We start from the raw sequence: 23,891 nt of genomic DNA, 5'->3' as shown, positions 1-23,891 counted from the left end.
GCTGCCTGGGCTGCAGCCTGCAGAGCAGCCTGGGGGTCCCGCAGGGCTAAGCCCGAGTGTGTGCAGGGAGCTGGTGAGGGGCTGGGGGAAAGCAGCAGAGGTGCAGGTGCCTCTCTTTGCCGTCCCCCACCTGGTCCCCTGTCTCATCTCTGAAGCAGTCTCCCCTGGCCCCGCCCCTGACCTGGGAGACAGATCAGGGCTAATGGGTCCTAATTATAGCCCATCTGGGGTCGATGGAGCCTCGGGCCCTGGAGGGGCAGGGCTGGTGCGCGAGGGCACGGCCTGGCGGCCGGAAGGGCTGGGGGCAGCCGGGAGCTGGCAGACAAGGAGTCTTGAGGCCGCTCCTCCACAGGACCCTCCCCCGGGGGCGGGCGGGCTCCCGCCTTACTGGTGGCTGGGTACCTGAGGAGGCACAGGGCTGGGCTCCGGGAGGGGCCGGTAGGCACTGGAAAGGATTGCTTGGCTGTGACTCTCCAGGTCTGGTTTTCGAAGAAGCTCAGGGCCGGTTGCAGAAGAGGGAGGAGGGGTCAGGGCTGAGTGGGGATCATGGGGGGGTCGCGGAGCAGCGTCACAGGAGGTCAGCCCTGGGCGTCCTCAGGGTCACCAGAAGCCCTGCGGGGGAGGAAGACGGGGGGTGGGCAGGGTGGGGTCCCCGTGGTCGCGTGCCAGCTCTGGAAGGTCCCTGGAGGAGGGATTTAACCAGACAGATGGCCCTGGGCCGTGAGGTCTTCTGGGAATGGAGGAGGGGTCTGTCCAAGGGCAGAGGGCCTGAGGACTTCTCCTCCGAGCCCTGTCCTGGGCGTGGGTTAGGGCTAGAGGTGCCCCTACCTCCTTCCCAGGCAGGGTGGGGCTCAGCCCGCGGGAGATCCCAGGCTTCCTTCTAGAACCTCCCGCGGCCTCCTGTGCATCCATTGTCTGTGCTGCTGGCTGGTCAGTCTGTGACCGTGCGCTGGGCTGGCCTTCCCAGTCTGGGGACAGCCCTGCTGAGGGGACAGGGGACGTGGGGAGGTGGCAGGAGGCGGGAGAGAGAGGCCCCCTCCCGATTGCATCAGCTGAGCCCGTTACATAACCGTGCTGGGCACGGCCAGGGTGCGGGGGTGGCTCTCCCAGGCGGTCTCTTTGCGGCTCCGGGGGAGGTGGAGGCCGGTGGGAGAGTGGGCAGGCCTGGACCGGCATCATCACATCGCCAGCCTGGCTCCCCGCCAGCCATGTCGCTGTCCCGCAGAGCCCTCCACTCCAGGATGACTCTGGGGGTCCCTATGAACGTTTCCAACTGGCCCCGAAATCCTTGCCTCTCCCGTGCCAGGGCTCAGGGGACAGGACGGGCTCAGCTCCTGCTGCCCTAGCCTGGCTCCCCTCAAAGCCTGCCCACATTAAACCCAGCTTTGGGCCTGCCCTCGCTGCCCGCCCCGTAGGCCGTAGCCCTGGCCAGGGCCACAGCAGCTGTGCCCTCCATGTGGTCCTGTCCTCAGCACTGCCCCTGTCTGCCAGTCAGGACCGCTGAGCTGGCTTCCCGGGGAAGGCCAGTACTCAGGCCACCCTCGTGTCACCTGCACGGCAGCTCCCTCACCTGCCTGGAGTTGGTCTCTCTCCGTGTCTGTGTTTGCCTGGCAGGATGGGGAGGGGACTGAGACTTGGGCACGCCCTGTCCCCGTGGACTCCTGAGGGGCAGGGCCACAGGCCCCCTGGCAGCCCTGGAGGAGGGCCCTGGAGCAGAGGGGCGCTGAGACAGAGGGTGCAGCCCCCGCCTTCCCTGGGCAGGGGGGTGGTACGTGTGGGAACTGGCCCTCCAGGTGTGGGCGGGAGGGGCATTCACTGGGCCACCAGCGTCAGCAGCGCCCTCTAGCTGCACCCAGAGTGTAGTGGTGGGCGCCTTCCCCCTCCCCGCTGGGGACTCCAGGAGGCAGGGTCCCAGGCCCTGGGGTGGAGCCCTCTGGAGGGTGGGCGGACGTTGGAGCGCCCAGGGTGTGTCGGCGTGTCCAAGCATCTGTGGGTCTGACGCGTTCAACAGCCAGGATGTTTTACTCTAAAATTTTTAGACTTCCTGGGCGGGGTTGGGGGCCTATCATTGAAACTCGATTCAGTGAGGACACTCTGCCCATTTCCCATATGAAAGTCCCCTGCGTGGCCCTGGGACTTTCTGCCCTCCTAAGGGTCTCCAGGGTGGCAGCCCACAGTGGGGTCCCGCTCGAGGCAGACCCCAGACCGAGCGAGACTCCCTGTCATGTCCCCCCCGCCGCCCGTGCACAGGGGCAGTGAAGGGTGTGGGATGGGGCATAAGCCGCTGGTGTGGGTGGAGGCTGGCTGGCTGGTGGGCCCCTTTTGTGGACTCTTGGGAGGTTGCGCCGGTGCCTTCTGGAAGCTTCCTTCGTCCCGGGCAGCCAGATGCATAGCTCTAGTCTGGGTGGTTTGTTCTTGCGCTGTCTTTTTGCTGCCGTTTGCCCCCAAGAGGGCCCTCCCGCTCTCCGCACCCCCCGCCCTGGGGCCCACGTCCGGTCCCAGGAACCCAGGGCTCGTGCCCTTTCTTACCCCTGACTTCCTGGGTGGGAGTTAGGCCCCAGCCCCGGGCTCCCTTTGGGGGCAGCAGGAAGCATGTAGCCTGCAGCTTCTTCTAAGATGCCCACGTGATACACCCGCCTGCTCCCCCAGCCTTTCCAATGCGTGAAGGAATGAGCATTCCGGAAAGGCGGGCAGCTTCTAGAAACCCCACCTCTCTGTGGCCCGTCCCATGGTCCCGAGTGCCCAGCGGAGTGTGTTTGGCATCCTGTGACGGGGGGTGGGCCTGGGCAGGTGCGGATGGGGGCCAGGCAGGGGAGGCAGCGTGCTCCTCGGATCCTCATTAAGGGGAGCCCTGGCATCCTCCGTGCTGGTCTCTCCTCCAAGCTGCCGGGCGCTTGCTCCAAGGCACCAAGTGGTCCTAGGGTGAAGTGACCTGTACGTCCCTGTCATCCTGCACTCACAGGCTCTCTCCTGGCCTCACCGTGGCCGTCTGGAGGGCAGAGGTGGGCCTCGACCCCTCCCTGGGCCAGCTGGAGATGGCTTTGTGAACTCCGTGGGGCTGCTTTCTCCCTGGGGAGCCATGTCCACAAGGCCTCTTACTTGGTCATTTTTTTTTAAAAAATCTATTTTATCTTATTTATTTATTTTTGGCTGCATTGGGTCTTCGTTGCTGCGGTGCGGGCTTTTCTCTAGTTGCAGCGAGCGGGGGCTACTCTTCATCGCGGTGCGCGGGCTTCTCATCGCGGTGGCTTCTCTTGTTGCGGAGCACGGGCTCTAGGCGCACAGGCTCAGTAGTTGTGGCACACGGGCTCAGTAGTTGTGGCTCGCGGGCTCTAGAGCACAGGCTCAGTAGTTGTGGCGCACGGGCTTAGTCGCTCCGCGGTATGTGGGAATCTTCCCGGACCAGGGCTCGAACCGGTGTCCCCTGCATTGGCAGGCGGATTCTTAACCACTGCGCCACCAGGGAAGCCCTGGTCATTTGTTTTTGCTTCAGTTTCCCAAGCACTGTCATAGCAGGGTAGGTGGCTATTGTTCCATTTTACAGGTTGAGAGGAGGAGAGGCCCAGAGAGGGTGATGGGGGTGATGTGACACAGCCCAAGGGGCTGGGTTTCCACTCGGTGGGTCTGGGAGTGGCTTTGAGGGGTTGGGGCAGGGGAACTAGACGGAGAAGGCGGGGAGGGGCGGGGGTGGGCTGGGGAGGGCAGGGTGGCCGTGCCGCGGCACAGTTGGGTGGCAGAGGAACTGACTGTCCCAGCGGGCCCTGCCTCTCACTCTGTGTCCCTGGGGGTCTCCCTGAAGGAAGCAGCAGAGTAACCCCCTCTCCCTTCTGATTCTTCCAGAAGAAGAAGATGGTGGCCTTGAAGGCTTCGATGACTTTTTCCCTGAGGAGCCCGTGAGCCTTCCCAAGAAGAAGAAGTCCAAGAAGCTCAAGGAGAACAGGTCCAAAGGGAAGAGGAAGAAGAAAGAGGTGAGTGGAGCTGGGGCCGTGCGGGGCTCTTGGCTAATCCCCCTGGGCCTGCGGAGAAAGACCTGGGCTCCCAGGACCATCTGGCGGAGGGGTGCCTCCAGAGAGCTGAGCCTGAGTGAAAAACACCAAAACCAGTGTCTGGTGTGGGCAGTGTTCCCACGGACACCTGCCCCGAGATGTATCTCAAGTGTCCTGTCCTTTTTTTTTTTGGCCGCACAGCGCGGCTTGCGGGATCTTAGTTCCCTGACCAGGGATTGAACCCGGGCCACGGCAGTGAGAGTACGGAGTCCTAACCACTGGACCACCAGGGAATTCCCAAGTGTACATTTTTATTTTGGTCTGCGTTGGGTCTTCGTTGCCGCGCAGGGCGAGGGCTACTCTTCGTTGAGGTGCGCGGGCTTCTCGCCGTGGTGCCTTCTCGTTGCGGAGCACGGGCTCTAGGCACGTGGGCTTCAGTAGTTGTGGCACGCGGGCTCAGTAGTTGTGGCTCGCGGGCTCTGGAGCGCAGGCTCAGTCGTTGTGGCGCACGGGCTTAGCTGCTCCGCGGCATGTGGGATCTTCCCGGACCAGGGCTCGAACCCGTGTCCCCTGCATTGGCAGGCGGATTCTTAACCACTGCGCCACCAGGGAAGCCCCCTACTGTCTTCTTAAACAGGGTGTTCTGGGGTGTTTATTCTTTTCCCCTTGGTGTCTGTCCTGGGCCGTGGCAACACGGGGTCCCCGGCGCTCCCACCCCTTCACTGAAGGGCGCTTGTTCCCGCTTACATCTGTGTCTGCTGCCTCTGCGCTCTTGGTGGCACCTTCTGCTACCCCCTCCGTGTCTGCTTCCTGGCAGCCGTCTGTCTCTCTAGTTGGCTGCTTCCAACCTGATGTGAGTTGGAATCCTGGTGAGCAAGATACAAATGGGAGAAGAGTAAGGAGACCCCGGTGAGGGATGGGTCTCCTCTGAGTAACTCGTGTGAGCATTTCTAGAATGCCCCACGTGGACTCACTTCACCCTCGACAGCAAACCTTGGGAGCCGGGGCCAGGGATGATTATCACCGCCCGACCGAGCGGGGAGCCGGGGCCGCCTTGTAGCTTACAGCCCTCGGCACTTGGAGGGGACGGTCATAGGGCAACGCGGGGGCTCCCGTCTCCCACCTCGTGAGAGCTGCCACCTCTCCTCGGCGTCACTCAGTCCTCCCGGTGGCTTTGTGGGGACGGGGTGGTGTGCACCTTGCTTTACAGACGAGGCTCAGAGATGAACTTGCCAGGGGTCACAGCAACACAGCTGAGATCTGGCCCTGGGGATGTCCGGCTGCCCCCTGCCCCCCAGCCTGGTCCTCCCCTGGCCCCCCTGCTCCGAGGGGAAGCGCTGTCAGTCCTCTGGCCTTCTCGCCTCCCCTGCCCAGAGGAGACCCACCTGGCCCGGCCTCAGAGGGGAGGCGGTCGGGGGGTGTTATCGCCCTCGGTGGCCCCGGGACAGAGTGGCAGTGTGGCGGGGGGCCCTGCTGGGATGTTCTGACGTGGGCTCGAAGGCCACTGTGGGCCTCTGGTTTTGTCCCCTGCAAGGCTTCGTGCAGAGGGACCCGTGGTATGACTTAACTCTGGAGGGTCCCCAGACAGGCTGCAGGGGCAGGAGGGAGGAGCCTCCTGAGGACAAAGGGCCTGTGGTGGTGGGCCGGCGATGGGTGGTGGCGCTTCTTCCCCACACCTCCCTGGGCCACTGCCCACACGTGTCTGAGCCTTGCTTCTGTGTCTGTAGTAAGGGGAGCATCACCTATCCACACCCCCCTGCTCGTCTGGGGGCAGATCAGTGAGGGGCCAATAGGGCGTCTTCACGTGAGAGGTGCCGCGGGGAAGGCCAGTGGCCCTCGGGGGCATCCAGGAGGGCAGGGCCTGCCCTGGGCGGTGCCCCGGGTCCCCATAGCGGTTGGCCCCGGGCTGGCCTGCCTGGAGCTCAGGGACTGGGGCAGGGAGGTGTCAGCCCCACCTCCTCCAGCTGGAACCACGCAGGTACGTCCTGCCTGTGTTCTCGGGTGAGCTTGGGGTCAGCATTTCTCACCAGGTCCGCCCCCTGTTCGGCTCTCCTGGCTCCCGGGAAGGGCCTCCTCAGGACAGCTGCCCTGTCCAGGCTCCCGGCCAAAGCTGCCCCGGAGCCTCTCCGTGCCCGCTTGCGGCCACACCCGGCTGTTCCTCTCCTCTGGCGCACGTAGATGACCCTTTCTCCCCCCAGAGGGACCCCGAGCCGCCTCCGAGCCCAGCACTGCCCCTGTCCGATGGCCCCCTCCATCTCTGCTGCCCCTCAGCTTTGTCCTCACTGCCTGGGCTCCTGGCATCCTTCCAGGATTGACAGGTCTATCCCCTCCCGGGACACCCCACCCCTAACCCCGCGGCTGGTACATGGGCTGCATGTGGGCAGGTTGTGAGCTGCCGCTTCCTGTCCCCGTTATCCAGGAGGGGCAGTGGAGGCAGGAGAGGGGAAGGGGGGTGCCCATGCCTGGAGGCTCCCCCCACACCCCCGAGGGAGGTGCTGTGGACCGGGTCCCCCTGCTGTGGGGAGGGGGCTCCGAATTCCCTGCTGCAGCTCCCCCCAGCCCCTCCCACACCCTGGCCCGCAGGTCTGTCTTCGCTGGGGGCAGAGGTTAGATGGCTCAGGGCCGGCGGGGCCCTGGGATGCAGGGCCCGACTTCCCGGCTGAAGCTCTGAAATCTTGCTCTGTTGCGTCCACTGCTGTCAGCCCTCCGACCCGATGCTCTGTGGATGCGGGGTGGAGGTAGATTCTAGGGTCCTGGGGCATCCCGCGCAAGCACCTTCTCCCCAGCTCCTCAGCGATTTCTCTCCCTCTCCCGAAGCTTCTTTCTTGGGAACTGGGAGGGAGGCTCTCGTCTCTCACTGCTGTGGCCTGAGCATATGGCCTCTGTGCTGTATCCATCTCTTGCTACCTCTTCCTGGGTCTCCCTTGCCCTCCTTCTCGCTCCTCTGCATTTCTTCTCCGCCCACCTCTTCTTCCTCCCCCCCTCCCTTCCTCTCTCCTCCTCTCCTCCATTCCGCTCCCCCTCCCCTCACTTCCTCTCCCTCTCTCCTTCCTCTCTCTACTGAGATGCAATTCCTGGATCTCAAAGGAGATGGAGGCCAGGGTAGACTGGAGGGCCCCGCAGATGACCGGGCAGTGCCAGCCAGGCCCCCAAGGTGGCCCTCGGGCCACTGCTGCCCCCTCCCCAGCATTGCTGAGAGCCTGGCTTGGCAGCTGTCAGATGTCAACAGTCTGAGCGTGCTGCAGCCAGAGAGCAGGGTCCTGGCCGCCACGTGCACGCTGCCCGCCCGCCCGCCCGCCTGCAGACCCCAGTCCTCAGGATGTGGGGAGGAGAATGTCGCCCCTTTTCTCCTTTTCATCTCCAACCAGGTGGCCCCAACACAAGGCGCTGGGTGGAGGGAGCAGAGGGCCCCCGGTGGTGGAACCCATGTAGCAGCAGGTTTTTTGGGGGTGGGGTGGAGGGACAGGCAGCAAGTCGTGAATTCTGATTTACATAAAATAACCGGGGCCTCGGCCGGAACCTGAGCATATGTAGATGAAGCTCCTTGTCAGACCCAGTGCAGGAGGGAGAAATGATTTCAACCTGTGCTGCAGCCGTTACCATAGCAACCAATTATTCAGTGCTAAATTATAACTGTTTATAACACTCGTGAATGGGAAGGCTCATATTTCATTCTTTCTTTTTCCGTCTCAGTCTTGAAGGACCCCAAATTGAGAATGACCAACTCTCTGAGTCCTTCCTTTTGAGTTGAAATGCCTGCTTTTCAGAGAGATGCGGTGTGTGCTGAGTGCTGGGCGTAGAGGGAAGGGAGAGGGAGATGGGAGGCCTGGATTGAAAGACATCTGCAGGGCTGGGGGAGGAAGGGTGGGCATAGACTGCCCACTCGGGGTCCCCAGGGCCTGCACGGGTGGCATGCTGTGCCTTCAGTGGGCCCGGGGCTCAGGGCAGAGACCCCTCCTCCCTACCCCCAGTTCCTCGCACACCCAGCCTGGGCGTAGGATTTAAGGCAGCTTTGCAGATGGATTCTGCTGGGACGCCGAGTTCCCTTAGATTCTTCTACCATCCAGGGCATCCCCGATAGTCACGCCTGGGGCTGCTGCAGCCCAGAGGACAGCATCAGGGTCACAGCCCCGACTGGTCCTGACGTTCAGAGCCCACCGTGTGGCTCGGGGCTCAGGTGGGTTCAGGGCTTTATTAGGGCATTTTTGCTCCGTGCCTGTGTCTCCTCCCTGAACGTGGCCTGGCCCGCACTCTCCTCTGTGAGTTTCAAGATACCGAATGGTTAGTCTACTCCTGGATCTTGTCGTTCCTCCCCTTCTTGCCACTGGCTGACCGGCATCCCTCCAGGTCCTGCTGACGGGTCACTCCTCTCCGAGTTGTTTTCAGAACCACTCGCTGCCCTTCCGCTTGCCCCTTTCTCTGCGAGGGAAGATTTTGGAAAAACAAAACACAGGAAAAAGGAGGCCCTGGTCTAGGTGTGTCCAAACAGCTGGATACAGAGAGACGCTGTGGATACAGACTGATTGTACCATTGGGAAACCCACCTCCAAAGACCTGTCCTGCACCCCGCCCTCCACCAGCCTCCCGGGTGGGCAGGGGGGCTTGGACGAGATCGGGGTGCGGGGAGAAGGCAGGAAGGGATGGGCGGGGAGCCGGAGAGTTGAGGAAGCTGTCTTGTCTTTGGCCAGCTTTCCCCAGTGCAGGTAGACAGGGCAGGAGGGGTCTGCTCCTTCCCTGACACGAGCGGCTGCCGCCATCGTCATCCCCCGGCGGGCCACTGGGCCGCTGACTGTCCTTCCTTCCTCGAGCAGGAACTTTGCCCTCCTGCTCCCCCACTTAGCCCCGGAGTGGCTGCTGGACTAACACTCCTGGCAGTGCACAGCTTGGGGCCTTCTGCCAGACCTGCTCCCCGGGGCCCGCTGTGCACACACCGACAGGGCGACAGGGCGTCTGCTGGAGGCGCCTTCCCCGCCTCCCTCCCTCCCTCCCTCCCTCCCTCCCTCCCTCCCTCCCTCCCTCCGGCTCCCTCTGGGCCCTGCGCTCAGAGCTGTGCTGGCCGCTCCCCGCCTCTCCTGCACTTGGGATGTGGCGTGCAGGCTCCCCAGCAGATGCTCAGGGCACCTCCCCCTGAGGTGCGGCCACAACAGCCCCTTCTGTTGGCGTCCTGTTGCCCGTCTGCACTGTAATTGTTGCCCAGCTGCAGGCACCGTCCTTGCATTTGGCTTTAGTCCAGCCCCGATTTGCAGAAACGCGGGGGGACGAGGCTCGTCGCGTCCTCCGGTTTGTGGTCCTGGCTGCATCTTCAGCTTCCGAGCAGGGTTGGGGGCATCATGGGTACTTGGGACTCTCCTACTTCAAAATGCTTTAGGCCTTCTCTCTCACATGATCTCCTTTGTTCCTCTTACCGCCCTGTATGGCGTCCCCATTTCACAGATGAGGAGGCTGAGGTCAGGATGCTGCAGTGACTTGCCCGATTCCTGACTAGCAAGGGTCAGAGCTCCGAGACTGTCTCTGTCCTGCAGCCTCCCCAGGGAGCCCCCGGACCCACCGTGGGTCCTCCTGTCTCTTCCCTGGTCTGGTTCGTGGGGTCCCCAGGGCAGCCGAGGGCCAGCCCCATGGCCCTCCCTCGGCGGGCCCCACAGCCTCTGTCCGCGGTGCTGAAGCTTGTGGCCGTTTCCTCCTCCCATCCTTACCTGTGCGGGGGTGTGGCTGGGATAGAGCCTGTCTCTCAGGTCTGTCGAAGGGTGCTCTTTCCAAGCTGGCCAAACTCTACATCCTCGGGGGAAATGGACATCCCTGTCTGACCCCTGCCTCCCCAGAGGACCGGGAGCTGTGGCCATGAGCCCTGGGAACGGGATCGCGTGCAAGGCTGTCCTGCCCTGGGCAGGCTCTGGCAGCAGCCAGGACCGGCGCACTGCCCCCGGAGCCCGGTGTGGCCGACCGAGTCAGTGTTCCGGGAAACACTTGGGTTCCGGAAAGGCCCAGAGGCCCTGCTGCCTGCCAGCCACCAGCCAGCACACTGACTCAGCAGCTTAACGGGCATAAAAGGCTTGGGAGCAGGGAGCCGGCGGCAGGGAGAGAGTGAGCCCAGCAGCGGGAGAGTCAGGAAGTGCAGGGACCCCACGGGTGGGTCCTTTCCCAGCCGTATCTCAGGAAGAGCCCCCCGCCTGGGAAAAGACTCTCAACTCCACAGTGCGGTTGGAAAGGGCAGAGTGGGCTGGGGGCCTCCCGGGACAGACCCACTGGCCTTGCTGCCCCCTCCTTCTCTGCCCTTCTTCCATCTCCGCCCTCCCCTCCCCCCTTCCTTCCTCTGCCTCCTTCCTCCTCCCTCTCCACCTCCTCTTTTGCCCCCCTCCCTCGTTGCTCTTTCCGGAGCTCACATCCTTCATTTCTCCCGTTCTTTCTTCATCTCGTCCGTGCCTCTCTTCGCTCGCGTTGAAGACAGTAAACCGCCTGCATGAGGATGCTGGGTGTCATCTTCATCGGAGCCCGGCCTCTCCTGCAGACCCGGGCCGGGAGGGGCCTCATCAGCCTGCTTGCCTCTTGAAAAGCCCCCGATACACAGCTTGCTCGCAGGGGCAGTGCCTTTCTGATGGGGAATGCTGTGTCTGTCAACACCCTTATCTCCATATAAATGGGCCATTTTCTGCCTGTATGGACGGAAACTAAATGCGGGAACCCGAGCTTAAGAGCTGCCTAAATTACTCTGTCTCACAGTGGGATGAAGCAGCCAGGGTTCGGGCGGTGGGGAAGGTGGGCTGGTGCCTCAGCGGCGTCCGGAGAGCGCACAGGCAGATGAGACCGGGATGTGCGCTCTGTGTTAATCATAGGTTCCACTTGACACACACGACTCCATAGGATGCAAAGGATAAAGAGAGGGGAGAGGAGCTGGGGAGTCGGGGCGGAAGCTGGGGGCTTTTCTCCAGCGTGGACAGCATTTTGGTCTTTGGCGCTGGGCCTCACATCCTCTCTACGAGCGCCCGGGTCCAAGTGCCATCGCTGACACGCGTTACAATCCCAAAGTCACCTGAAACGGGGCCGTCTGAGCAGGCTGCACTGAGCTTGCCTGGTGGGGGCGTGTGTCTTCACCCGAGGCCTCGACTCACCCGCACAGCACCGTTTGTCCCCCACCAGTCACTGGGGACAAGACCCTTACCCCGTGCTGGCTCAGGGCAGCCCCTCTGGCTGGGATTTAGTGGTCTGGCGGGTGAGACTGATCCAGAAAGTGTGGGCCAACTGACTCTGCCAGGAGGCCGCTCTCAGGGCAGTGCTACTGCCCGGGACTCTGCATTTGCTCTGGGCCCCTGTCGCCCTCACCGTCCCACCCACCTTTCCCTTCCAGGGGAGCAATGATGAGCTGTCGGAAAATGAAGAGGAGCTGGAGGAGAAGTCGGACAGCGAGGGCAGTGACTACTCCCCAAATAAAAAGAAGAAGAAAAAACTCAAGGACAAGAAGGAGAAAAAAGCCAAGCGAAGAAAGAAAGATGATGACGAGGACGACAACGACGACGGAGGCCTCAAGGTAACCCTGAGGCCTGGCTGGGGGACTCCGGCTTGGGCCGGCTGAGCCTGCTGCTCTCAGTGCCCCGCCTCCTGACCCCGGAGCCCCTGTGGGCAAAGGGCCCGAGCCTCCTTTCCCACGGAGGGCTGTCGGGGCAGATGGGGCTGTGGGTGTGAAGGCTGGACACAACTTTGTGAGAAATACTGTAGCCACAAGTCTCGGAGACACATTAGAAATAACAGCGGATGACATTTAGGAGTCTGGGGAGGAAGTCGTGCGGCCTCTTGCTGATGTATTGTCCGCTGCCTTGGGCAACTTGAGCGGTCAGCTGATTCTGAGGAGAGCCATGGTCTGAACTCAAGTTTGGTGTCGGGAACCTGACAAATGGAGGTTTTGCTAAGAAGAAGTGGCTGGACGGCTCCGCTTATGGTGGAAGGGGACCTTAGTTAGCACGTGTTCTGAAATTCATCCCACGTGGGCACCCGGGAGAGCGTCCCAGGGAGCGAGAGTCAGGGAAGCTATAGCGGCGACGGGCCCGCAGCTCTCCCCTGGGGAGAAGCCTCTTCCCGGGGAATGTGGGGCATGATGTGGCCCCTGGGATGTCAAGGCCGCTCCTTGCGGGGGCTCCACGGGGGTGGGGGGAGGGGCCGAGGGTAGGGCGGCAGACGGGCTCTGGGTCCTGGGTCTCTGGGTCGGGCAGGGGCAGATGGCAGATGACAGCACCTCATCCGGGAACCTCCTGCTGCCTTCGATCTTTGACGAGGCTCCGTTTGGGCTGGCCGTGGATTTGAAGATAAGCGCTCCGTAAATGTTAGTACAGTGGCTGCTGGGTGAGGCAGAGGTGGTGACTATCAACGACTGGCGTTGGGAAGAGCCGGCGGTGTCCCAACACCCAGAGGGAGCTCATTAGCTGGCAGGTGTGTTATGAGTCACCTGTGACCGATGACAGCTGAGAAGCTGACAGATTTGGAAGATGAACTTACAGGAGTGATTCAGGGTCGTCCTGTAACAATGTCATCGCTCACTTGCTGCTCTGCTTCGTGGTGGGAACCTCCAGGACTGGCTGTGTGTCAGGAGCAGGTTGGCCAAGGGAGGGGATCCCACGTGGGAGCACCTCTGACCTGCCACAGAGGACAGGAGGCCGGGAAGCGGGTCCCTTGGGGCCGAGGGAGGCCGTGTCTTCTGCCCGGGTGGCCTGCCCCTGCTGGAGCAGACAGCGCAACTCTGAGGGGCTTAGGCAGTAAGTTGAGAGGCAAGGGGGCTTCCAGCTAGGGGGACCCAGTGGTGTCATCCAGGGCCCTGTTTCTTTGCCTTTGGAGGGTCAGCTTTGGGTTCAGGCCAGGCACCCTCGTGGCTGGGAATGTGTGTAGCAGCAGTGCAGGGCTTCTTGGACACCCCCTGCCCCATCCAGCAGGAGGGAAAGCTGGCCTGTGTCCTAGCTGTCCGCACAGGAGACCCAGGGGTGCCCCTGCCTGGACCGGTTGAGTCACATGCCCACCTGGATCCGTGACTGTGGCCTGGGATGGCGTGTGCTGATTGGTGGAATGGATCAGTGGGTGGGGCTGGCGCAGCTCAGGGCTGCCTGGAGCAAATGGGGAATCGGGGTGAGGGCCCTGTTCCAAGCACCTGTGCTAACTCCTTCCCTCCTGTGACGTGGGTGCTGTTATCCCCATTTTACAGATGGGGAAACTGAGGCATAGAGAGGTGAAGTGGCTTGTCCACCTCTCGCTGCTAGTATGTGTCAGAGCCAGGATTGGAGCCTGCCTCTGTCCGGCAGGCTCCAGTCTCATAGCCAGCACCACCGCCCACCCCTCCCTTCCCAGCCATCCGGGCTCTGCTTTGTGGCCTGACGCCTGGGCCGGCTGTCGGTGTGCCCTTGGGTGCACGCAGGTGCCTTGCGCACCTCCCTGGGCTTCAGTGCCCCATCTGGAGAGTGAAGCAGGAGCTGAGGGACCCTCTCTGGGCTCTGCCCCGAGCTGGGCCACTGCCCTGACCAGGGCACACCTTCCTGGTCCCAGAACCCGCAGTGACCTGTCCTTTCACGAGGTCCAAGTGTGACTGTACTAGGTGATCTCCTGGGGCGGACAGAGTGAGTCCTGTTATCATTCCTGCCCTGGACATGCACATGGCTCCCCGCCAAACCCCCGCATTAACCCCCCAGGCGCGTGGCCCGCGCCCCATCATGAGCTGGCATCTGGGCCATCCCCACTGATCAAGGGGCTGGCGGCCTGAGGTGCTGTAGGATGTTTTCAGTGGTGGGCGAGAACTGCTCTTGTTAAGTTGCCGACGTAATCCCCCTGCTTTTCCGAGGCACCCTGGGTGGGGCCCTGGTGGGGGGTGCAGGGTAAAAGGACCCCCACCTCTCCTTCCACCTCCGGCCCGTGTGTCCGTAGGAGCCCAAGTCCTCGGGGCAGCTCATGGCCGAGTGGGGCCTGGACGACGTGGACTACCTGTTCTCGGAGGCCGACTATCACACGCTGACCAACTACAAGGCCTTCAGCCAGTTCCTCAGGTGGGCCCCGGGGCCACCATGGCTGGGCACATCCACGGAGACTGCCCTCGAGGCCTGCCTCCCCCGGGGGCACCAAGTGGGGCGGCCAGGGGGACAGGGCCCCGGGCTCCTGGGTGGGCTTCCAGGCTCACACTGACCCTGGGCACAGCGGGTAGGAGGGGCAGGACCCTTCCAGCTCAGCAGGTGGTCCTGCTTTCCCTCGCTGGTCCTACCCCCAGGGGTGGCGACCCCAGTCATTCCCAGGGGTCTTAAGCCCCCGTGGCCACACTCAGCTCTAAAAGAAATGGGACTGGACCCCCAGGGGCCTGCTGTAGGCCCCTGCCTCTGGCCCCTCGGGTCTTACGGGGTCTGGAAACCCAATTAGAAGATCGCCAGCCACATGAACAGGGAATCAGGAGCCTTGGGGGTGGACTGCTGTCTGTGTCTTGGTCCTCTTCCCTGCCCTCCTTTCTGCCCAGTTTTCCCAGTTCGCTGCATATCCCGGGTGTGGGACTTGGGAGAAGAAGGGTGGGCCCTGCGGGGGGTCACACGGGGGCCTCATCCCCTCCATGGGGCTGTCCTCACCCTCCTGCCTCTCCCCCCCACGCAGGCCACTCATCGCCAAGAAGAACCCGAAGATCCCCATGTCCAAAATGATGACCGTCCTGGGCGCCAAGTGGCGAGAGTTCAGCGCCAACAACCCCTTTAAGGGCAGCTCGGCGGCGGCAGCCGCGGCGGCAGTGGCCGCGGCTGTGGAGACGGTCGCCATCGCGCCTCCGCTGGCCATCAGCCCCCAGCAGGCACCCCAGCCTGTGCCCGTCCGCAAGGCCAAGACCAAGGAGGGCAAGGGTAAGACCGCAGCCAGTCCTGCTGGCAGAGGGCCCCGAGGCCCCACAGTCTGGGACAGCCGGGCCGGTCTCTATCAAGGACCCGGTGCCTTGGTTGACCTTGGACCCACCCACCCCTTGCTCAGCTGTGTTGTGGCATCTGTCCTGCCTCTCTCTTGGGGCTGGTGGCGAAGTGGAGGAGGTGGTGGGCTCAGAGCTTTGGGAGTTTTCCCAGGCGTGGAGGAGGGGACGGAGGTGTGGCCCGTGCTGCTGGGAGTTAGGGGGCTCTTGGGTTTGAGGCTGCACCATTCCCAGGGGGAAGGGGTCCCAAGGTGACCCGTGGATCGCTGTCTTCTGAGCACCCGGCCCTCGGGGTAACGGATGTACGTGGGCGTGGGCGTGGGCGTGGACAGGGCCGCCTTCCCAGGGAGGCCAGGAAGGAGGTCCAGATACAAAATCAGACTCTGTGGTGGTGTCTGGGTGGGGAGAATAGGGACAGCGGAGGCTCTCTGCAACTTGAAGTTCTAGGGGAGGGACCTTTCTTCCCTGGATGGAGGATTGATGGCCCCACTGGGAGCAGGGACATTGATCTCCCCGGGGCTCTGAGTGGTGGTGTCGCCTGCAGCTCACCTTCCTGGGTGCCCTGACCTGGTTTTTTTTTTTGGCTGCGTTGGGCCTTTGTTGCTGCGCGCGGGCTTTCTCTCGTTGCGGCGAGCGGGGGCTGGTGACCCGTGGATCGCTGTCTTCTGAGCACCCGGCCCTCGGGGTAACGGATGTACGTGGGCGTGGGCGTGGGCGTGGACAGGGCCGCCTTCCCAGGGAGGCCAGGAAGGAGGTCCAGATACAAAATCAGACTCTGTGGTGGTGTCTGGGTGGGGAGAATAGGGACAGCGGAGGCTCTCTGCAACTTGAAGTTCTAGGGGAGGGACCTTTCTTCCCTGGATGGAGGATTGATGGCCCCACTGGGAGCAGGGACATTGATCTCCCCGGGGCTCTGAGTGGTGGTGTCGCCTGCAGCTCACCTTCCTGGGTGCCCTGACCTGGTTTTTTTTTTTGGCTGCGTTGGGCCTTTGTTGCTGCGCGCGGGCTTTCTCTCGTTGCAGCGAGCGGGGGCTGCTCTTCGTTGCGGTGCGCGTGCTTCTCGTTGCGGTGGCTTCTCTTGTTGCGGAGCACGGGCTCTAGAGCGCAGGCTCAGTAGTTGTGGCTCACGGGATTAGTGGCTCCGTGGCATGTGGGATCTTCCCGGACCAGGGATCGAACCCGTGTCCCCTGCATTGGCAGGCGGATTCTTAAACACTGCGCCACCAAGGAAGTCCCCTGACCTGGATGTTTATGGGGGGCAGAGCAGACGCTGGGGACCCCTTGTTTCTGCCCCAAGGAGCTTTGGTTTCTGGGATAATGCCTCCCTTTACCAGGTCCCACAGGGGCCCCGGTGGGTGAGTGACGCGGGCTGTAGAGACTGTTCCCGCTCAACTCCCTTGCTGTCTGCCCAGCCAGCCTTCTTTCTCATTTCCTCTCGGGCTCCAGCTGCTGAGCTATCGATTCCCTGAGCTGCCTATTCAGAGCCTGAAAAATTGAAATAGATTTTCCGTGGCGCCGCTGAGGTTACAGCTGGGCTCCCAGACCCAGCTCTCTGTGTGTGATGTGGGTGGAGGAGGGCCTGGGGCGAGGCCACCTGCCTTCAGGCCCCCCACTTTCCCTGCTCGGCCTGGTGAGAGAGGCTGCTGGGGGGTCATTACTCCCCAGGTGACTAATTGTCCTGTGACCAGTTCCATAAAAACAACCTCACCCCTGCTGGCCACCTGGGAGCCAGCATTTCCTGGGGATGATTGGCAGAGGTGAGGGCGGGCTTGAGTGGTGCCGGTGCCGGGTATGGCAGACAACCCGGAGGCTGGCAGCTGGGGAAAGGGCTTCCTGCCCGAGCACGTCCCTCCAGCGCCTAGGTGTGCTCCACAGGTGGGTGGGTGTGCCCTTAGTGGCCCTGGGGGCTGGTGGCTCCACTGGGGACACAGCTCCTTTCTGGGGAGAGGGATGGGACAGGGCTGTTCCCAAGGTGGCAGCACAGCGGCCAGAGCAGGGACTGGGCCCGGCTTGTTCTCTGGCTTCCCCCTCTACTGTGCAACTTGAGCAAGGACGCCACCTTTCTGAGCCTCAGTCTTCTCATCTGAGAAGGGGCAACGGCAGAAACCATCCTTTCCTTAAAGCGGGTTCTCACGAGGCCGAGTGAAAGCATGGCGGTGAGTGAGTGAGCCATGGCGGGCGCTGGTTATTCCACCGGTGCTTTTCAGGGCCTGGAGTGAGGAAGAAGATCAAAGGCTCCAAGGATGTGAAGAAGAAGGGCAAAGGGAGAAAGGTGGCCGGGCTCAAGTTCCGCTTCGGAGGGGTTGGCAGCAAGAGGAAGAAAGGCTCCTCGGTGAGTGAGTGTGTGTGTGCGTGCGCGCGCGTGTGTGTGTAACGTGCAAAGGCTGGGTGATGTGGAAAGCAGGGCTATCGGTTCATTCTCCTGAACCAGGCAGGGGGCAGGTCTTGTACACACCATCCCCCCGCTCCCGCCCCGGACTCTCCCATTCTACATGCAGGCCTGCTGGGCCTGTTTCCCCACCTGACTGGTGAGGGGCTCAGCCTGGATCCTTCCACGGCCCCCTGTAGCTTGGACTCTGGGTGCGTAGCTCTCCTGCCCCCCCTGCTGAGCTGGGGGCTCAGTCCCGGCTCCTTTCGCCCCAGCTGCCTCTCCATCTGGGCAGCAGGCGGGAGAGTCCTGGGGGGAGCGCCTGGATGCCCAGGTCTGCTGGGTGGCATGTAGGCAGGATAGGGCTGGGCTGGAGCCCTGCCCCTCCCTTGCCCTCCCAGGGCCAGCTCTGTCACCAGGTTTGGAATGACCCCAAGTCCGTGTCTGAGCCTTTGAGCCCTCTTTCTCTGGGGGTGGAGGCATTCACCCACCTCCTGCCCCTACAGGGCATCTGTTTCCCTCACCTGACCCAGCCCTGCAGAGGGGCAGAGATGGAAGCCATCTCTTTGTCCCTTCGTAGGGGCAAGTGACAGGTCTCAAGTTTAGCTGCTGTGGAGGGGAGCACGGAGCAGCAGGCATGGTCCAGCCCGGAGCTGGTGGTCCAGCTCAGCTTAGCTTTTGAGCACATACTAATGTGCTAGGCCCTCTGCTCCACCACGGCGGGCCCTGCTCTGGAGCTGCTCGCAGTCTGGAAGGGTTTGGGCATGTGCACTGGGAGAGAGCCAATGACAGGCAGATGGGACAGGTCGGACCTGGCACAAGGCTGTGCAATAGGTCTCATTAGGGAGAGATCTCGGAAGGCTCCTTGGGGGAGGTGTCCTTAGGGCTTCCCCTTGAGGGATGTGTAGGAGTTTGGCAGGGTGGAGGGCAGGGCCTGGGAGAGTTCTGGAGGTGGAAAGTGTGGGGAGGGTCTGAGGGCTGGAGAGCAGGGCTAGGGGAGGGTGGAAGGCCATCAGGCTGGACCGGCGGGCTGAGGCTTTTCTAGCTGGGTGGAGGGACGAGATGAACCAGAGACAGACAGCACTGTGCCTCTGGAGCCTCCACTGTGCCCTGCCCGCCACCCCCCCCACCCCGCCCCTGCCCAGGCCTCCGAAGCCTGGAGATGAGCCCCCAGGGCTGGCTCTGGGCTCACAGGGCCCTCCCCTGCCCCCGCAGAGCGAGGAGGAGGAGCGGGAGGAGTCGGACTTCGACAGCGCCAGCATCCACAGCTCCTCCGTGCGCTCCGAGTGTTCTGCCCTGCTGGGGAGGAAGAGCAAGAGGAGGCGCCAGAAGAAGAGAAGTAAGACTCCTGTCTGCAGGGTTCCCATGGCCACCATGGTGGATGTGGGCGTGCAGAGCCCCCTCGGCGAGCGGAGAAGGGCACCCTCAGGCCTCAGCAGGCGGCTCCCCTGTGCTTCCTCAACCACCCTGGCCTCTGTGGTTAGGAGAGGGGGTCCTGTCGAAGTGAGTCTGCATACGTTAGGGACCCGTGGTGTGAGCCACCCCAGGGCATTTGCACTGGCAGAGGGGGGGCACCAGAGAAGGAGTTGCTTCTTAACCTCATCCACCCTCTACCCATGTATCCCTTCACCCCCATTCCCCTACCCATCCTCATTCCCTCCCTCCCTTGCCTTTATTCATCCAGCCATTCATCTTTCTCTGCATTCACCCATCTTTCTTCTTTCCTTCCTCCTCCCTCCTTCCCTTCCTTCTTTCCTTTTGTCCACCTTCTATCCATCTCTTCACCCCTTTACTCTTTCAATCATCCTGTTGACCCTGTCTGTCCACCCACCATCCGACATCTGTCGGGTGCCTAGTATGTGCCGGGGCAGCCTGGCGTGGAGGTTGGTTGTGCACCGGGAGTGGGAACAAGGCCCTCATGACCGCCTCTGCCCACCTCCCCCCCCCCAGTTGATGATGGTGATGGCTATGACACGGACCACCAGGACTACTGTGAGGTGTGCCAGCAGGGTGGGGAGATCATCCTGTGCGACACCTGCCCGAGGGCCTACCACCTCGTCTGCCTGGACCCAGAGCTGGAGAAAGCCCCCGAGGGCAAGTGGAGCTGTCCCCACTGTGTAAGCCCTTGGCAGACGCGCCGGGGCGGGGATTTTGTCTGTGCCTGGCTTCCGGACTCCTGCACGGTCTTCTGGGGCAGAACATGGGGAAGTGCGAGTGGGAGGGGGGGGAGTCGCTCCCTGGTGGCGGGGGGGTCCTGGTCCAGGGTGCCTCCACCTGGACTCCCCCCCTCCAGGAGAAGGAGGGGATCCAGTGGGAGCCGAAGGACGACGACGACGACGACGACGAGGGCGGCTGCGAGGAGGAGGAGGACGACCACATGGAGTTCTGCCGCGTGTGCAAGGACGGCGGCGAGCTGCTCTGCTGCGACGCCTGCCCCTCCTCCTACCACCTGCACTGCCTCAACCCGCCGCTGCCCGAGATCCCAAACGGTGAATGGCTCTGCCCGCGCTGTACTGTGAGTGTTACGCCGGCCCGCGCCGAACGCCCCGCCCCCGGCAAGGCCCCGCCCATCATGACCAGGCCCCTCCCCCGGCAAGGCTCTCCGCACAAAGGTCCCACCCACCGAGGCCCCACCCCAGCAGGCCCTGTCCGCCAAGGCCCCGCCTCCGCCGGCCCAGGCCACGCCCACCACGACCATCTCCCATGCTGCTCCAGGGCCTCACCTACGAAGGTCCCGTCTGGCTCTCCGCCTACCAAGGCCTCTACCCCTTCCCGTGCAGGACACGCCCCACGAGTACCCGCCCCCCCGCCGGGGCTCGGTCCCAAGCCCCCTCCCCTCCGCCCCGAGTCCCGCCCACCGCCTCACCCTGGCCTGCTCTGCTTCGCAATCCCCTTCACACTTTCTGGAAACAGCCGCTATGAGAAGAGAAAAGCGGTGGCGATAATCCCCCCACCGCCCACCATAGCCACCGTTTACTGCGCGTCCCTCTAACGCTTACTGAGTTTTCCAGTACCAGGCCTTTTGTTATTTCCATTTTTAGATGAGAAAACTGAGGCTCAGGGAGATAAAGTGACTTGCCCAAGGCCACACAAGGCTGAACTGTCCACTCAGACTCAGCCTGGCTCTTGTCCCAGGGCTGGGGGTGGTGAGAGGGTAGGCGGCCTCTGGGGCTGGGGCCTCAGTTTCTGCTGGGAGAGGAGCGCACCCTCTGCCCCTCCTCCCCTCCCCCCCATTCACCGTAGGCGTTTGAAGGCTACCATGCTCTGAGTTGTCCCCAGCCCACCCCCAGTGCTGGGTCCCCCACCCTGTGGATCCTGGGCTGTGCCGTGCCAGCCCTCGGTTACCTGTGTGCATATGGGCTTCCGTTATGCGTGTGTATGTGTGTGTGCACGCGTGTGTGTGCAGACCCGTATCGCCTCATCAGCGTGCACGGCATGGGTGGTCTCCTGAGGACGGAGTGGTGTCTTGGAGTCACTGTGGTGCTGTCTGACTTGGAGCAGTACAGCTTGTTGGAGGGAGTCTCGGGGTGGGGCCCTGCAGCTAAGCCCTGAACTTGGGGACCCTCCTCTGTCCACAGTGTCCCCCGCTGAAGGGCAAAGTCCAGCGGATCCTGCACTGGAGGTGGACAGAGCCCCCAGCCCCCTTCATGGTGGGGCTGCCGGGGTCCGACGTAGAGCCTGGCGTTCCACCACCCAAGCCCCTAGAGGGCATCCCGGAGAGAGAGTTCTTTGTCAAGTGGGCTGGGCTCTCCTACTGGCACTGCTCCTGGGTGAAGGAGCTACAGGTGAGGCACCTGGGCAGGTGCGGCTGTGCTCAGGACCTAAACGCCCTGGCCAGCTCCCTGAGTGAGGGGCATTGTTGAGAGTTGGGGAGGGGGAGGCGGAAGGTGAGGATTGTCCTGCTTGCGACCCAGGCTGGGGGCTGGGAGAGCTGGGTTGGGGGACACGGGGGGGGGTCATGGCCCATCTCCCTCCTGTAACCTCTGCCCCCTTCGCAAGCAGCTGGAGCTCTACCACACGGTGATGTATCGCAACTACCAAAGAAAGAACGACATGGACGAGCCACCGCCCTTTGACTACGGATCTGGCGATGAGGATGGCAAGAGCGAGAAAAGAAAGAACAAGGACCCTCTCTACGCCAAGATGGAGGAGCGCTTCTACCGCTATGGCATCAAGCCCGAGTGGATGATGATCCACCGCATCCTGAACCACAGGTGTGTGCTCGGCGGGTGGGGCCCTGAACCTCGCTGGAGGTGGGTGCCTGCAGGACTGGGACACGCCGTCCCCTTCAGCCTGTGAAACGGGCTCAGGACCACGTGTGGGTGTGGTAGGGGAAGGGGCCCTGCTGTCGGCGATTTGACTGTCCAGCTGGAGGGGTCTTCATGCACCTGGGTACATGGATGCACACATGTTTACACTTGCATGTGCGTGCATGTCGCTCTCACGGTAGGAGGGCAGTTCCTAAGTCATTTGTCTAAAGGGGCAACCGGACGAACGGCCAGTGGAAGTTGTAGATGGGACACTTGGGGGGTTGGGACCCTTGTGCTCCTGGGTGTCTGCTGACGTCAGTGCTTGATACCTGCCGGCAGGTCCTGGGGACCGGGGTGGGCCTGAGCTGTGGGGTGAGTACATGCTTGCTGCTCCTTTATAACACGGCTAACACCACCGAGTGCCATCTACCCAGAGGTAGGCGTTTTATTTCCGCCTTCGTGTTTATGGATGCCAGCACGGTTAAGTCACTTGCCCAGAGTCACACAGCCAAGAGGCAGGGGCGCCGGGATTGGAACCCAGTGCTTTTCTGACGGCAGGACTTGCTTTCTTAGCCACTGTTCCAAACCCCAGTGCCCCTGCAACAGCTCTTTGTTGAGCAGTGTGAAATTGCCCAGGTGACAGTGGTCAGAGGCTGCAGAGGCCAGACGCAGAGACCAAGGCAGGAGGCCCCCGCACTCCAAGAGTTTGGCTTTGGTTTGGTGGGGAGGTGGGAGCTCTTGCTCATTCTTTTTTTTTTTTTTTTTTTTTTTTTTTAATAAATAAATTAATTAATTGTATTTATTTTTGGCTGCATGGGGTCTTTGTTGTCGCGCGTGGGCTTTCTCTAGTTGCCGTGAGCGGGGACTGCTCTTTGTTGCGGTGCGCAGGCTCCCAGATGTCCCTCTGCTCTGCCACTTCTCTTGCTGCGGAGCACGGGTTCTAGGTGCGCGGGCTTCAGTAGTTGTGGCACCTGGGCTCAGTAGTTGTGGCGCACGTTGCTTAGTTGCTCCGTGGCATGTGGGATCTTCCCGGACCAGGGCTTGAACCTGTGTCCCCTGCGTTGGCAGGCGGATTCTTAACCACTGCGCCACCAGGGAAGTCTCTCTTGCTCATTCTTGAGCTCAGGCGCTTGAGAACCGGCGGTGGCTGACAGGTGGGCTCAGGGTGGGGCCCACGGAGGCTCTGCCTCGGGGGGACTTGGGATCCAGCAGACCACAGGCGTCCCCAAAGCAGGAGTTGGGTAGAGCAGAGTTTAAGAACCTGATCCTGTCACTCGGATTTCAACCCTGGCTCCTCCCATTTTCCAGGCTCTGTGCTTCTGTGTTCCTCATGTGAAATGGGATAATGAGAGTACCCCACAGGGCTGCCGCGGGGGTTCGAGGAGTGTGCCAGTGCCTGCTGGCAAGGCCGTCAGGACGATGGGCCAGGGGAATTTGAAAAAGTACCCCCTTGACTATGAAATGCCTCCCCTCCCATCCCCAGCCCTCCCTGTGACCTTGAGCCCCCCGTTGAAATGATCCACAATTTTTTTACCTTTGTTGAATTGCATGTTCAAAACAAAAGTGGCAAGTTTTTCCCTGCCTTCAAAGCGGGGTAGGTGAATTTCCTCCAAATGTATTACCTGAACGGAGTCTGAGTAATAACCAATCATTTATTGAAAAAAATGAAATCCATCGGTTTCCATGGTGACTGAGGATTGGCCTTTCTGTCCGCGGCCCCCCCACCCCGGCCCTGCAGCGCTGCCTCGGCTCGGTTGCCCAGCGCGCTCGGGTTGGGTGGGAGGTCCCAGGCCCCTCCCAGGAGCCATGTTCAAGCTGCAGTGCAAGGTGCTTCTCTGCAGCAACCCCTCTAGGCTACTGGCTGGGCCATCAGGTCCCTGTGTCCCCGGGGGTCTTTGGGAGAGGGCATCCCACCTGCAAGAATTACATTCGTCTCTGCTTTGCAGGGATTGGCCCCAGACTGGGATGGGCACCCCTCCAGTCCTTGGGAGGTTTTTTTCTTTTTTTTTTGGCCACTCCGTGTGGCATGCGGGATCTTAGTTCCCTGACCAGTGATGGAACCCGTGCGCCTGCAGTGGAAGCTCGGAGTCTTAACCACTGGACCTCCAGGGAAGTCCCTCTCTGGGAGTTTTTAAGCGAGAAAACGAAGGTCTGTGGTCAGGGGAGAACCATCTGACTCAGAAATTGAGAATTCCGGGGGAATCCTCATGACTGAATGGGATTCACGGCCACCGAGGGTGGAGTGGACGCTGGTTCTGTGCGCCCCCATTAGCGTGGCCTCCCGGATGTCTCTCTGCCCTGCCACTCAACCCGTGCCCTCCTCCCTCCCTCTCACTAGCTGTGTGGCCTTGGCCAAGCTGCCTCACCTCTCCGGAGTCCCTGCCTGG

At 62.2% G+C, this 23,891-nt stretch overlaps 1 protein-coding gene and 1 non-coding gene across 2 annotated transcripts in view; one reads left to right on the top strand and one right to left on the bottom strand.

Moving 5' to 3' along the window:
• CHD5 (chromodomain helicase DNA binding protein 5) overlaps positions 1-23,891 on the top strand; it is a 62,356-nt gene that overhangs the window by 6,341 nt on the left and 32,124 nt on the right. Inside the window, exons 2-11 of the mRNA XM_055082167.1 lie at positions 3,841-3,968; positions 11,329-11,508; positions 13,881-13,999; positions 14,589-14,827; positions 17,094-17,218; positions 18,470-18,593; positions 19,205-19,371; positions 19,548-19,769; positions 20,833-21,039; positions 21,257-21,468. Coding sequence (XP_054938142.1) covers positions 3,841-3,968; positions 11,329-11,508; positions 13,881-13,999; positions 14,589-14,827; positions 17,094-17,218; positions 18,470-18,593; positions 19,205-19,371; positions 19,548-19,769; positions 20,833-21,039; positions 21,257-21,468 — 1,723 coding nt within the window. The remainder of the gene's footprint in view (positions 1-3,840; positions 3,969-11,328; positions 11,509-13,880; positions 14,000-14,588; positions 14,828-17,093; positions 17,219-18,469; positions 18,594-19,204; positions 19,372-19,547; positions 19,770-20,832; positions 21,040-21,256; positions 21,469-23,891) is intronic.
• TRNAE-CUC (transfer RNA glutamic acid (anticodon CUC)) lies at positions 4,208-4,279 on the bottom strand. The gene has a single exon. It is a non-coding gene; the product is annotated as a tRNA-Glu (tRNA).

The sequence above is a fragment of the Physeter macrocephalus genome, chromosome 3, assembly GCF_002837175.3.
Source record: "Physeter macrocephalus isolate SW-GA chromosome 3, ASM283717v5, whole genome shotgun sequence".
NCBI lineage: Eukaryota > Metazoa > Chordata > Mammalia > Artiodactyla > Physeteridae > Physeter > Physeter macrocephalus.
Note: the sequence above shows the minus strand (reverse complement) of the source record. Positions and strands in the feature narration are given on the sequence as shown.